This window comes from Anabrus simplex, chromosome 1 (genome assembly GCF_040414725.1).
Source record: "Anabrus simplex isolate iqAnaSimp1 chromosome 1, ASM4041472v1, whole genome shotgun sequence".
Lineage (NCBI taxonomy): Eukaryota > Metazoa > Arthropoda > Insecta > Orthoptera > Tettigoniidae > Anabrus > Anabrus simplex.
The window spans coordinates 687,541,386-687,557,983 of NC_090265.1; the positions used below are offsets into that span (position 1 = coordinate 687,541,386).

Sequence of the window (16,598 nt, forward strand, 5' to 3'; positions counted from 1 at the left end):
TAAAGCAGGTAGCATTCTTAGCTTACCCACTGTAAATGGGCATGGCACTAAGAGGGTTAATTTTGTCAGAAAAACAATATGTCACCAGAGATCTTTTACATGCAGACATCACACAGCATAGAGTATTGAATGTTCTTTTTTTATGCCCTTGAACATTTTGACTACCTCTGCCGGATTTAAAATCGTGATCTTGGTAATCACTACTAATCCACAAACGAAACTTAATACATGATCATTTCGTTCAATCAATCATCATTCTAAGATCTGTGGGTATAATTTAGTATGCAACTTTTTCTGGAAGCTTATGAGGAAAGAGACTCACACACAGGAATTCAGGAACACATTGAGGTAATGACGAACATTATCTCACAATCTCACAGAGTCCAATGACTTTAATGTGAATTCTGGGACACGTGGGTCAGGAAAGAAGGATCAACCAAGTGGAAGTCATCAAACAGGAGATCTCTGAAACAGGATGAAGCAGAGAATGAGAACAATAAGAAGAAACAAACACATCTTCTTTTATCTTTTAATTAAATTAGTATCTTCTGAACAGCAGAACAGTATGAAAACAGTGATTAACCAAAAGATATGCTTGATTAACTTCAACAAAAAAATTATACAAAATTGCTATTTGACAAAATAATAATAAAATGCTATTTATATTAACAAAGATACATTCTCATTCACACTGGTTTACACGAACATGCACTCATGCACTCACACACACACATGGAAGTGAAGTTAGCTCTCTATACATATGGCGATCATTAAGCAAGAAGATTTAGGAACTATAACATCAGCTGCTGCAGGTGAGTGGAATTGATTTTATGGCACAGGATAAAAACATTCTGCTTTTCTTAAGGAACACTGTCTTTTTCTTTTCTACCTTCAAATCACACACAGACAAACTTCCATACATTCCTTATCTTATGTACACATCCTGAGTGAAATGTTTCAGAGAACAGTTTGAAGGCACTTCAGTTCAGTTAACAGTAGAAAAACACTATGTACAGTCTTCATGTGCAATGAATGGAAAGATCTAACAAGTCCAACTTCACACCGAGTATTTTCTTAACATCTAATGAAAGAAGTGGTCATGAATTATACTCATTGCAATTTACAAGCACATGTTATGGCTGTAAACTAAAACAAGGGTCCAAATGGTAAGGTTGAGCACTCAAATCTGTAAAAGGGAAACATGCAGTTTTACATGACTGTGATTATAGCCACAGGAAACCCCCAAGTTTTGTTGAGTCCAAATCACATGGACAATTTTCATTTGAAATGACCCACATTCATTGGCCAGGATTCGTACCACGACTGCCTCTGTGAGAAGCCAGCAACAAATACACTTGGCTATCATGTTTCCTTAACAGCGCACTGACTGCATGGATAACGACAATGTTAACCTCAACATATTATACATGGTAATCTGTAGTAAGACTTCCAGCTTAAAAGATTTCTAGAATCACGTTGTTTGTGTCTTTTAATTAAGGAAGTTTAAATATATACTGTAGCTCATTCCATGTTAATTTTTTTTTTTTTTTTTTTTTTTTTTTTTTTTTTTTTTTTTTTTGCTAGGGGCTTTACGTCGCACCGACACAGATAGGTCTTATGGCGACAATGGGATAGGAAAGGCCTAGGAGTTGGAAGGAAGCGGCCGTGGCCTTAATTAAGGTACAGCCCCAGCATTTGCCTGGTGTGAAAATGGGAAACCACGGAAAACAGTATTGTTCTTATGGACCTACAAGGAGTGAACACACCCCCTCTTAGACACTCATAATTCTTCATGATTAAGGAATATTATAATATACTTTATACTGTATTATGAGAGAAAGAAAATGGATCAGGTATGTTTTTGCCTGTCAGTTATTAAAATAATTACTTAACATTCTCTATTTAATAAATACATTTGCAGGGAGGAAGCACAATGACGGAAACAGCCATCGATTTGTTGCCTTCCTTCATTTTCCTTCCGAGTTGCTCTGGTACGGTACATGTTACGCATAATCCATTACGCTGTGAATCGCCAGCAGCTTATCACTGTTGAAGAGAAGTCGTCTAATTATTTATGTGTGTCTTCTAATATTCTTGTACTGTACTGCAGTGATACATCACAGCATGAGTTGTACTGATACCAAAATTCGCTATATTTATCTGTGCTTGGTTTTGTTATTTAGCTTTTCTTTCTTAAGCGCATTTTAGTTTTGCCACATTTTTACCACTTTTTCCACAAGCACATTTAATTGTTACCATTCGTTTCATGGGGCGATATGATGGCACACCAGTACCCGGCATTGCCTGAGCAAATTTATTAATTCACACCAGGCAAATGCTGGGGCTGTACCTTAATTAAGGCCACGGCTGCTTCCTTCCCATTTCTAGGCCTTTCCTATCCCATCGTCGCCATAAGACATATCTATGTCGGTGCGACGTAAAGCAAATAGCAAATTTATTAAAATGCAAATAACTGCACCCCCCAACCCAAGCCTATAAAAATTATCTGTTTTTTTCTCCCAGTTTGCCTCGAACTTCAACACTGAGGTTTTGTATGTGCACTAGTTTATCCATGTTACAGTAAAAACCGAAATAAGCCCTCCCGCCTCCCTACAACCCTTGTACCCTAGATTAAAATTTTTTAAAAAAAGCTTACTTTCATCCTTTTATTTTGAACTTACAGTACGTACAGAGTGTCACCAATATCTATGCCATGGTTTACCCGTGATGCTGTTAAGCAGAGCTGTTCGATACGGCAACCTTGTTGTCACAAGAGCAATACTGTTTTCTTAACATGGAATGAGCTATAGCATAACTGATCTACCAAACATTTTTAATTCACTGTACAAGGTGTAACAATGAACACTTGAGTTCAATGAATTAAATAAATTGTTATTTTAAAATAACTTTTTTATAACTACTTTCAAATGCACTGTTATGAGTGTCTAAATTTTGCAATGTTCACTATTATATTCCTCAGCATTCAAAAGTAAATATCCTGTAATTGTGAAGAAAGGCACACGATCCTCCAAAACTTAAAAGAAATTAACAGGAATTAACAGAAAAATTATAATGCAGTAATTATTATTAGAATAAAGACCATTTGCATTAGTTTGCGCGATCACTGCAGTTTTAAAGAACAAGAAAACCAAGGAGATATGATGCTGACTGAACAGGATACTGCCCAAGATATTAGAAGTATTGAAAAAAGAAAGTCAAATACCATCTACTAGCACTGGTGAGAGAAAAGTTGAAAGTTTTGGGCATGGGCTCTAAATGTAGGAAGGGGAATTGGAACATGGAATCACAGGAGAGGGAACAACGGAAGAGACAGGAAAAAAGAAAACCTTCATCTTCATACGTTAACACCCTACAGGTGAACAACGCCTTGCTCATTCATCCTTATTCTTTTAACTGTGTTTATACTCAATCCCAATGAGTTTGTGTCAGCTCCAAAAGTTTTATTAGATGGGCTATTATTCACACTCGGCAATTCTTAAAATAACTTGGTCTTTACGTATGAAGTAATGAAAAAGAGTAGAGCTTGGTATACAAAGAATGAGGAATCATTAATAATAATAATAATAAAGTTATTGTTTTTTCATCTCACTAACTACTTTTCATACCTTTGTGTTTATATACAGTATGCTATGTCTTCTGGTAGTCCGGCCCCGCAGTGTAGGGGGCAACGTGTCCGCCTGCCACCCGGCGGTCCCGGGTTTGATACCCAGCTGGGTCAGGAATTTTTAATTGTAAATGATTAATATCCCTGGCCTGGGGACTGGGTGTTTGTGTCGTCCTTAACGTTCCTTACCTCACATTCAACACTCTACACTTCCTCCATTCCAATTACACGCGGTTCATATCACTTGGTGCAAGTAGGGGCAAAAGATCTCTATAGGTAGACGCCCCGAACAAATAGCATTTTTAACAATGTCTTCTGGTATAGGCTAGAGCAATTTTGTTACTTTCATTGATCTGTCTCAGTCTTATCCTTGGCTTTGACAAAATGAAAGTGACTGAGGTATGAGTGATGCTAGTAATGCCATTCCTTATGCAGCCAGTCCCTGTTATGAATGGTGTAAAAATGTTGCTCATAGGGTCGGTTGGTGCGTGCATTTCAGTGGGCTTGGAAGACTGATATACAATAGCAACGTTTGGCTCGGTGAGGAAAGCAACAGGAAACTACTTCACTCCTCACTTCCCTAGTACGCCTCTTCAGTAATGCCTAGGCCATCTATGACAGCTGATGGCGGAACTGTTGAGGATCCAACCAGCCTTTGGGCTGAGGACTAAACATACATACACAACTACTTTTCACTGTTTTCAGAAATGCCAAGGTGCCAGAATTTTCTCCCACAGGAGTTCTTTAAATGCCAATAAATCTATACTGACACGAGGGCGACGTATTTGAGAACCTTCAAATACCACTGGACTGACCCAGGATTGAACCTGCCAAGGATTCAACAAATGAAAAAAGGTTATAAGGGTGGTAATAACAATGGCATGCGGCCTCCAAAGATTGATGCCGTATAAGCGACCTGCATATCTATGAGGATGGGGCCCTACCTGACATCAATTCTAATGCCGAAGATGGCACACACACACACACACACACACACCCCCAGGCCCTGAGCCATTGGAATTAACCAACGAAGGTTAAAAACCTAACCCAGCCAGGAATCGAACCCGGGACCCCGTGGGTCAAAGGCCAGCACGCTAACCATTTAGTCATGCAGGTGGATATAAACTTGTGAGGTAGTACACATATTTTCAGGCACTCACCCCAATAGTGGTGAGCTGCATGTACCATTTCAACCACATACCATCCCTCCCCCCATTCTTAAATTTATGGCAGTATCGGGAATCGAATCTGGGCCACCAAGGATGGCAGCGAATAGTGCTAACCATTACACTACGGAGGTGGACATAAGGGTGGTAGAAGATAAGGAACAGTTGGCAAACTCAGAGGGAGGAAGAAGAATATCCATTTGAGTTACTTTCTCATTCTGTGAAGTTCTGTAAGTTGATTCCCTCGAAGGATGTGGATGTCCATTCCTCTGATGAAGTGGTGAAACAGAAACAAACTCATCAAAGGCCCAGACAAAATAGATCCATATGATATTAACATGGTATGTTTAACTCCCTTTCAACTACTAATCGTCAGAAGAGGTGTCTTAGAGGCACAACTTTGCGCTGAAAAAGAGATTCTTTAATAACGGTACGCCTGAGTACTGTTAAATGTCAAGCGACTAGAGTACCACGACATAAGAAGTGAGCACCTAGCAAATTGACACACTTAGTTGAATCTAGAAGACCTGTAAACAATGTGGAGAGAGCATGTGAAGAGAAGTCGATAGATTTTATTTGTTCTTTTGTGTTTGGTCTTTCCTTTCTTTTACTCCACCCAAACTGATGTCATAATGTTAGTCTTTTGTGCATAGTCTAATCCTTCTCTCAAACTTCCCATTTCTAATGAATATTCATTAAAAAAACCTGTATTTTATCATAATGAACATTGAACTTCCCTAACTTCGATGATACTACAAAATTATTGCAGGAGCACTGGTTTTTTACTTGTAAGCAGGTTTACAGCAAATATAGAGTAACTAAATACATAAATATTTTATTTTTTGCATCCTTCATTAACCCTTGGTGTGCCAAGGAGCACTTACTAAAACTGCCAGGAGCGTGACTGTGCTCTTCTTTATTCAGCCTTGCAATTTGGTCGTAATGCAGGTGGCATTCTTAGCATACCCAATGTAAATAGGCGTGGCACTAACAGGGTTAAAAACCTATCCAGAATTATACTCTGATCACTGAAACATGAAAGTTTGAAAGCTATATCCTTGTTATCCACATTGTCTTTCAGCTGAAGTGATTTTCCGCCATGCAACTTTTAATTCAATAAAATTCCTCTTTCAATGCAAAAGTTCCAAATGTTATTAATAGTATTAATAAACGAGCAACTAGAAATGAGAAGTAAACGGATGAAATAGAAATAAAAATGAAAATCCACAGCCTGTTTCCAGTCATTCAACCAGGTCAGGAATGGAATGAATGAAGCCCGCATTTAACGGTGAGGATAGGAATTGTGCCGGCTGCCGAAGCCTGTCGCACTTCTCTGGGCCATTTATTGATGACTGACAGATGAAATGAAATTATATTGGAGTGTGTTGCTGGAATGAAAGATGACAGGGAAAACTGAACTACCCAGAGGAAAACCTGCCCTGCCTCCACTTTGTCCAGCACAAATCTCACATGGAGTGACCAGGATCTGAACCACAGAACCCAGAGGTGAAAGGCCAGTGTGCTGTTGCCTCAGCCACGGAGGCTAAACAGACAAAATACTCGGAAAATTAGATAATATTATATATAATTCAGATTCCAAATAAAATTGTAACATCATTCTTCCAGAAACTGTGTGGTTCATTACAGAAAGAGACATACAACAGTGATCATTTGTTAGAAGAAAAAATGGAATGGATAACAGTCAATGTTAGCATACCACTAAACAGACCCCATATTCTTCTCCATCAAAATACAGACACAGAAACTGAAATGGAATTTGACTCCTTTTATTTCCTTAATCTTGAGTTTAAAAAAAGTATTTATATCTTTATAGGAACTGAACTAACGCTTTCTCCACGTCAACAAACTGCCACATCTCTAGATAACCCTGGCACCATATCAGCGAGCCACCATTTCTCATCTACAATGAAAGACATAACACTTAAGTACACTTTATAATGGGAAGAAAGCATAAACACATCTGCAGTCTGCTCAGTAACCTCACTGAGAAGGCTCTTATACAGCTTCCAAAACTGCATGAATGGATGGTATCAATGCACAGAATGAGCATAAATGCAATTTACATATCTGAGTGGATGATTCTCACTGACTAGGTTCCATCACAAGAGCATAAAAAAAGCACTTGTGATTTAACCAGGATTTCCTTACAGTGCCGACTGAATCTACCCTCCCTAACTTCCACCACCCTGAGTAGGATTTAAATCTATATTCTTCAGTTTAGAACAGCAGCTTCCAAGCATTCATGGCTACAGGACATCATGCAGCAACATTGTTAGTCTACAGCAGATTTGAATGCTCAACCTGCCTACTACAAGGTATATATACAAGCACCTAATAAATAATTACATTCATGATCACTTATACAGAGTTCTGCTCAAGAGAACTTTGATCTTCAATCAAAAATATTGGTCAGAGAGATATACTAAGATAAAATACAAGAAGGTTGTTACCATCAGTATTAACCAGAACATGCAAAATAAATATAATGAAGTTGTTTTTATCACAGATAATCTTACAAGCTATGGCAAGCTGCATCTACTAGTCTCTATCATCAGCAATACAGACTGTAAATAAGATGAGCTTGAATGAATTCTGTTGAAGAGCAGTAAATGATAATGATTTATCAGAAGTATAAGTTTTTCCTGAATAAAACTGCAAGAAGATAAAACTACAACAATAAAAATAAGTGGATAAGATTCACTTCACCACTAACAAAGGTATGTTTATATACAAGAATGGCTGAGGTTATCAGTCAAATACCTGAGAGTATGTGGTAGATGTGCTCTGGACATCTAGTGCTCTTAATATAGTGAGACCTGGCTAATATTAAGAACATGATAAAATACCAATTCAATAGATTCTTCATTCCATTTTATGGCTTATGAATGGAATGTCTTCAGAAACAGAAGAAATTACACAGATTTATTTCAAAGAAAGTAACTCAATCTGCTTAACACATTGAAGACCAGCCCCAGATATCTAAGTATTACTACAGCCAGCGGTTGTGGACAGGTCCAAGAAATCTCTGTTTTTATGTACTGGCTTAGTTTTCAGCTTGCTGCGATGTCTGTTAGCTAGAGTTTGAACTACTTGCCATCATATCATAGAGTAGTAGAATCACTGATGTTAGGGCCACTATTTTTTTTCCTACTTTTACAATCACTGTAACCATGAAAACAATCTATATATACGGGTGATCTTACATGCGCACATAGAGACAACTCTCAAAATGCGTGCCCATGGCAACGTGCCTTGTGTGACGACAAAGTATTTCAACATTTATACGCAGATACATTATCTAAAGTGCCACAGGGTGACAAGCCCTGAGAATTCTCGTAGTTTCTCAGCTAACAGCAGGTGACAAGCTACGAGAATTCTTGCCTTTATGCCCCTCTTATTTCCTTGATCATCGATAAAATTGTGGGCGAGATTACGAGTTCCATATGCTGTAGTCAGAGAATATAAAGTCTCACTATCACTGCCTCTTTCTTTCTTTCTATTCCCTGGAGCTCCAGTGTGGATGTCTACATGGCGCGGCACAATCAGCTGCTGATGGATAGGCCTACTGTTATTTGTGATTAATTATGTGCAGACCGGTTATCATAGGTACTGAGTGACAGTGAATTCAATATTTCTAATTATTAATGACTACCACTAAATGGGGAGTAACTGTAAAGAGAAATCCTTGCATACTTGAATACAATAAGTACAAGAAAGGCACAAACGGGGGATTCCTACTACACTGTGCTTAGAAAGACTATAAAATGGGGCCACGAATGGTACTGCATTGAAAGGTATCACACAAAGCAAACCACTAAGCAACCTAGTGAATACATGCTCCAAGTTTGAGGTCAACATTGTGAATACTTCTTGAGTTACAGTAGTTTGAGTGCAGAAGTGTAATTTCTTTCTTAAATCCGATCTACATGGGGTAGCAGCCTCTGTTCGGGGACTGTGGTCAATGTGTTAAGAAATCTCTCAAGTTACTGTAGATCATTCCTTAAACAGATCAATTCAGAAGTAATTTTATAAATTCTTATAGAGTACTTTTAATGAAATATGAGATTCGAAGTACTCTGAACGCATAGTTCGCCTAGCATGTGATCATTCTAAGAATATGCCTTCTCTCACTCTTGGCAAATTCTGAAAAGAGATAAGCACAGTAAAGAGAACTGGGATTCACCTTAACAGCCAATGTATGTCACCCAGGATCGGACCGAAATATCAAAACGCCAACAGTTATTCTAAAATCATCACAATACTTATTCAAGTTCTTGCTCAGTAATGACAAATGTAGAAGGCATGTTATTTCATCCATAGGAGAAAAACATGACATATCTAACTTTTATTTAATTCAAAAGACAGCAAATGTTATGCTCTCAAACAATCCCTTATTACCCAATCTACTGTACTTTCTCAAGTGATTCACACAAACATGTTCTAAAATGTGAATTTCTTTAGCATATCACGCATGCTACTTATCTTTACAATTGACCTACTTTCATAAGAAAGAGACACGATTTTGAAATATTTATGTTAAACGATTAATTACAATACTGCATATATATGATCTAATTTGAACATATTTCTCAGCATGTTCTGAAGTAGAAATGTCAAGAAGAAACCTTCTGTATTTCATTTCTGCAAAATGAAGAGAGCTTAAAAACACCCAGAGAGAGGGAATACTCAGGAGTAACCAATGTGTTTCGCACAGTGCCTTGTATGGGTTATGTTTTAATTAGAAGAAACATCCTGCAGTTTGTCTTTGTTTTCATGTCTATTATTTCAGGCCTAAAAGCATCAGTGAAAACAATTAGCAGTATTTGAGGGTAATGATTGGTTCTGGAAAAAATTCTTTAAAAGAATGCTTTAAGAAGCAAAATTGCCAGTAAATAATTCAGAAGTTCTAATACAAACATATATATAAGATTTATGAAACATTAGATGAGTCTATAAACAAATTAATATATATACAGGGTGATTGGAAACAACGTGAACCGGGTATACGAGCATTAGAGGGTTGGTCATGGTGATAAATAATTTGAAAAGAACAATTCGATATCTCTCACCGCTTATCATTTTATTAGCTGCTGAAGTTAACCAATCAGATAGCTTTGTAGGTGAATTCAAATGGGCTTTGCGCGACGGAGTTGCTAAATCTGAATGTGACTTAAGAACAGCTCAATTCAAGCCGAGAAATTAGATTCAAACACAAACACACCGTTGGTTTCAGCCGGTGTCGCTGTAGTGTGCTTGCTTTGGTGCGTTCCTGTCAGCTCGGAAATCTCTATTCACACCCTTCCCGTAGTGAAGTTTTATTCTTCGACTGGTGTTCTCACGCCGATCTTAAGCAACACCACCGCGCAAAGCCCATTTGAATTCGCCTGCAAAGTTATCTGATTGGCTAACTTCAGCACCTGATAAAATGACAACAGTGAGAGATATTGAATTATTTCTGTCAAATTATTTACCAGCACGGCCAACCCTTAACGCTCATATGCCCGGTTTATGTTGCTTCCGACCAAGCTGTATATACTTCTCAAATAAAGTCTTATATTATTCACCTTTTTCAATACAAAACAACCATCTAATATAGATGGTTGTATAGATGGTATAAGATTAAAGACAACCGTCAATACGAAATGAAATTTATAACGTGCAATAACAACCTGTATATATAAACATAGGCCTTGCAGGAAAATAACACAACTTATGAAATTGTTAATAACTTTCAACTGGAGGGGTAAAGTTCACCCGTGTACAAACTGAAATGTATTGGCTTGGATTACAACTGCAGACACCTTGGTAAAATTATGAGCTATCATGTCTTACAAAAGATATTCAAGGTGAACAGTTAGTGTATATGAAGGACAGATCCTGAAGTAATTACTGTTTGGGTTACTGTGATATCTGTATTATATTCACGAGTGTATATGTCAGACCGGGTAAGGTACAGCAAACTCCCGCTTATCCAGATGCGGATTATCCGGTTTGTGGGTTATCCGTGCATCCCTGAGGTTTATTGTATTTTTATTTTATTTTGTTTATTTTTGTTACGGAATTTTGAATACGTGCGAACTGTGCACTTGAAATTTAAGTGTGCTGTCGACTTCGAGTGTGGTAGAGACGTGCTTTGTTCGAGACAATGCACTGAGTTCATTTTTGGTGGTCTGTGATAGAAGTCACGGCTACAAAGCGAAAGAAAGTGCTTTTAAATTAAAAACAAAATCTTGAATTAAATGAAAAGTTCGAGAAAGGAGAATTGGTAAAGAAATTAGTGAATGATCATGGGATTTGTGCACGTGTGTGACATGCTTCAGCATTGAAAGTGCTGAAATTATATTATTATATATCGTCTAGTGTTGAGTTTTCGAACAAAGCATGTTTCTAACACACTTGCAGTTGAGATTTTAATTATAGCAACGTTGTTGCACTTCGAAACATTCCTACCAGTATATGAAATAAAGTGAATCTTGAAAGCAAACAAAGATTACTGATTATATTTCACCAAACGACAAAAACTGACATTTTGTATCATTTTTGTACCTCAAGTGTTTTACCAACACTAGATGTAAGTATTTTTTTTATTGGCCTACTTTACTGATAAATGTGCTTATTGATTGTGATAATTATTTGACATTATTGTATTTTCAAACAATATTGTATGCTCTGTATTATTAAAATGACAACAATGGAAGATTAAAATGCACAAAATCATATTATCCATGATTTCAGGTATCCGTGCAACTCTGTCCGGTGATTAGCCCGGATAATCGAGAGTTTACTGTACTTTGGATTTCAAATACGATATCACCTAAGCATTTGCGTGAGAGTCTAGAGCATGGGCACGCAGGAAGTCGTCCTGTTTGCTGGGCACAGTGATGATCAAGAGAAATGTATGAGAGAAATATCCAATCTTCAGAGGAAGTCAAAGAAGTAAAATATAAAGTACAGTTTAAAACTGCTCTTCATGAGCAGACTAAAACGTAAGTCCATGCAAACATCTACCACAGTTTCTCCACCTCCAAGTTAGCTGCTTCAGAAACCTGAGTTACTGTCAGCAATCACAGCGACTGCTGGGTGATGGCACTGGTGAAGGAGGAGGAGGGAGAGGATTAAAATATGTAGACGATCTACCGACTGTGGATGATGGCGAAGGAGGACAGGATGAGGGGAACATGCCTCCATCACTGTGATAGTGTGAACGTGGGGTGGGTGGAGGAGGAAATGGATCGGAGTCGTACTCTGAACCAGGTGGTGCATAATAACGGGCACGACCATGGTGGGGAAGAGGATAGTTGGAATCGGACTCGTCGCATACGTCTGTACTACAAGGTGTTGGGGGAGGGGGTTGATTTATGGCACGGTAGTGACGGTATGGACGGTATTTTGAGGCCCCTGAAGATGAACACCAGTAGTCCTCGTTATAATTGTGATGCATTCTTCTATTTGAATCAGCTGTAGTGGCAGGACTAGGGGGAGGATTTAAAGTTTCACGTGGATAGCACAAAAGCGAGGAAGACGACACAAGAAGTGGTGCACCATGAGGTACACCTCCCTCGGTGGTTGAGCTGGACGCACCTGTGATGTGACTGCGGTCGTAACTGTTGGAGGTGGTTGTACTACCATTGAGCATGGACAATCTCACTGCATCAGCACCGGCACCAGGCTTGGCAACTCCCTTTCCCACACTCCGATGGCCATTCTTATTCCGGATACCAGTCATCTGACAGATCGGTTTTGGGACACCATGCAGCGGCTTAGGTGAGAGTGGATCACCTGAAGAATCTTCTAATTCATCATCTAAAGTGATATTGTTCATGCCAATGATTCGACGCCGACAAGAGTAGCCTATCAGTGCCAGCACAACAATTACAGCCATGGTTGTCAGTACGCCCATCATGTATGGATTCTTGCTCGTCTCCACCAATACTGGGCCTGGTCCAGTGTGCTCAACTGTAAACACAAAACAAATTATTATTAATAATAATTTAATGAGGCTATTCCTAGCCTGATGCAGCCCTTGTAAGGCAGACCCTCCGAAGAGGGTGGGTGACATCTGCCATGTGTGGGGAAACTGCTTATTAATGTGGTGGAAAATAGTGTTGTGTGTGGTGTACAAGTTGCAAGGATGTTGGAGACAGTACAAACACCCAGTGCCCGAGCCCAGAGAGATAATCCTATCAAACCCAGAACCCTCTAAACCAATGGGCACTAGCCTGACCATTCAGTGAAGGAACTAGAAATAAAAGAAATAATAACAACAACAACAACAACAACAACAACAATAATAATAATAATAATAATAATAATAATAATAATAATAATAATAATAATAATAATAATAATAATCTGTTCCTCTGTCCCCTGTCCAGACAAAAATATAGCCGTAGGCCGACAACTTAAGGTTTAACGTACATTACTGGTGAAAACAGAAAGTTGCTCTTGAAAATATGGTAACCACAAATCACGTAAGGCATTCTTGTGCTGAAAAGTGTAAAATTTCTTGAGCTCAAAAATTAATAGTTAAAGCATGTGATGATAGATATGGTGTTTTACACAAAATGCTACCTTTTAAAAGCATGTGACAGCAGAAAAGCAGGGTATTAGCTGTGTAGGACTGAAGGTGAGCTGGACTGATTGCCTGATTTATGAAGAGATGGACAATCCCACTGCATCAGCACCAGTACCGTCCGCCTCTGTAGCGTAACGGTTAGTGTTATTAGCTGCCGTCCTCGGGGGCCTGGGTTCGATTCCCGGTGCTGCCAGAAATTTAAGAATGGCAGGAGGGCTGGTATATGGTTGAAATGGTACATGCAGCTCACCTCTAATGGGGGTGTGCCTGAAAAGAGCTGCACCACCTCGGGATGAGGACACGAGTTTACCTTTTAGCACCAGTACCAGGTTGGGCAACTCCCTTTTCAACACTCCGATGGCCATTCTTATTCTAGATGCCAGTCATCTGACAGATTGGTTTTGGGAGACTGTTCAGTGGCTTAGGTGACAGTGGGTCACCTGAAGAATCTTCTAATTCATCATCTAAAGTAATATTATTCATGCCAATGATTCAACACCAACAGGCTTTAAAAGTGATTTTGCTGTCATTCCTGGTAGCCTTACAGCTCCTCGATATTTTGGTAAATAAACCCTTAAAGGGTGACGTGCAAAACTTATGCACTGTCTCTTCAGTGATGGAAATCATTGTGTCAGAGGATGGCAAAAGATTTTGAAGACAGAATTGTTTTTCACTGATCTGATGCAGTTGAGGAATCCCCAATTAGCAATGCTAACCAAACTCTGCTAAACTTTGATATAAAATCTAACCCATCAATGACAGATTCTACAGCTAGTTCTCATATACTCCTATTGACCAGCAAATTATTCCCCTTGTTTCCCATCTAGTTAACACTTTAATCCTTACTGTCATATTCCTACTGAATGAATTCTGCTAGTCTTCTCTTGCTGTTAGTCTGTCCTTATTGTTGATTTTCCTACATCTTTCACTCTTTCAACCACCTCTTAAACATCCTTCTGTCTTCCCTCAATAAAATCATTCCCAATAATACCTCATTCCTATGGCATCAGTTTCCTTAATCACTTACCCAGTAAATCTCATTTTGATGTTTGACGTTTCCTTTTTAGTACTGACACACTATCCTTAGAACTTCACCTCCTGCTCCCAATAAGAGGTCAAAACAATGAGTAAGCATGATGGAGACAAAGATGCTAGTGCACATAGTAGTATAACTTTAGTATCCTGGTGCTAAATGTAAAATGAATACACAAAATTAGAATATAAAATGGGCTATGAAACACAATGAAGTTATATTTATTGCAATTTGCCAACATGAAGATGGTACCATGTAGATGGCAAACCAGCATGGTCAGCTCTTCATTAACCAACATAGAACCTACAATTAAATATTTTGCTTACTTTGTATAGTTACTATCTACTAGTAGGCTGGTATAATCCATAAGAAACTGATGTAACAACTTCTACATGCTTGCAACCAGCACCTGGAATAGCACAATTCTCATGTCCTCTTTGTACAAGGATTACCAGAGAAAGCATTAAGTTTATAAAACAAAAACAGAAACAGAAATATCAGTCAATGTGCACAAGCATAGGATTTTACCAGTTGTCATGATACCACTGTATTGAAAGATTCGTTCTAGAATATTTCTTCTTGGTATTCACTGTAATGAATTCCAAGCCTGTTGGTTGATTCTGATCAGTGACAGCAGAAGATTTTAAAATAAAGTCAATTTATTAGTTCTTAAAAAGTAATTATTATTAATTTTAATGGTAACGTCAAAAGGGGCGATTTTGGACACTATGGTAGATTTGTCATTTTGCTGCATAGCAACGAGTCACCACTGCTTTGCACTTCCGCGCACGTTTTAGTTTGACCTTGAGGTTAAGTTTCCCACATTCAGTGTTTTTTATTACGAATAGACTTCATATTTTGGAAAATTTCCAGTGTGCACTGGCATTGTTAAAAGTTCACGGTTCATCATTAGGTGGATACTTTTGATTGTCGCAAACCGGAAGGAATACATTATAAGTATGGTTCTTAGCGAGGTCAACTGAAGTGTTTATAAACAATTGCTGTGGAATTTTGATACGATTTAGTGAAAAGTAGTGTTTTACACACATTTCATTTAAAAATGAAAGCAGTCTGGGTGATTTCGGACAATGCCTAGAAATTATCAGAGGCAGAAAGGAGCTACTTCAAGGTGCAATTACGAACCAAAACTATCAGAAAAAGCCTTAAGTGAGATTAAAAGTGGCAAGCTGTCCTATAGGAAAGCATTTGATTGGTATGGTACCCCGGTCTACTCTACAAAATAAAGTGCGGAAAGTACATCCGAAAAAACTGGAAGGACAACCAGTGCTAAATGAGGAAGAAGGAAATGCTCAAGGGAGCTCGTTACCCTCCAACACAACCTGCTACTTCCTGCCGTCACAAATTAAATGTTCTTACCGGGAAGAACAGTTTTGACTGTGACTTCCACCGAGATGAAAGCAGTGCAGAAACAAGTGATAGTGCTGGCAGCAGCAGTAAAAATAAATGCGATGAAACACACAATGAAGGTAGCGACGTTCTGGTGTTGCAAGAAGAGACTTTTCTTGTTACAGATTATAAATACAAGTTAAGGAATAAAGAGCATATGAGGCAGTATGTTGGCGTGGCCTCAAATATTCATTCAAGGGATGTGAATGTCAAATACTTGTGCCTGTATAAAAACAGCAGAAAAGTGTTTGTGTTCCCTAACATCCCTGATGAGGATATAATAGCTAAAGAACAAATTTTGAAAACACTTTCAGTCCAAGTTGAGAAAAGAGGGATGTTTATTTTCAGAGAAAATGTATTTCAGATTTATAGGCCATGGCAGCTTCATGTTGTTCATTGTAGGCCTATTGACCTGTGTTTTTCTTTTTTTGCATTATGATTTGTATTGTTTGTAAGAAAAATTATTAAGGCCTTTCAGTAGGATTTCTGTGCAGTTTATGGCTATTAATATTTCAATTTAGACCGAAAAAGTTCACATTTACCTTGTTAGAAAATATTGATCAGTAACACATTACATTTATCATTACAATGATTTTAACCAGCTAATCATATTTTGGAAAACCTTATAACACTTTAAATGTCACTACACGAAAGCAAAAAGAATGTAGAATTAAAATAAAGATCTATTTGTGTCCAAAATCACCTAATACACTTTGAAACTGCAGACAGTGGTTTAAAAACCATGTGTGTCCGAAATTACCCTGATGTACG

General features: G+C 38.2%; 1 protein-coding gene across 1 annotated transcript in view; it reads right to left on the reverse strand.

The window, feature by feature from the left end:
• Nucleotides 1-515: 515 nt before the first annotated feature.
• The window catches only part of arr (low-density lipoprotein receptor-related protein 6), a 330,860-nt gene continuing 314,777 nt past the window's right edge, over nt 516-16,598 (reverse strand). The window contains exon 22 of the mRNA XM_067135921.2: nt 516-12,768. Coding sequence (XP_066992022.2) covers nt 11,870-12,768 — 899 coding nt within the window. The 3' untranslated portion in view covers nt 516-11,869. The remainder of the gene's footprint in view (nt 12,769-16,598) is intronic.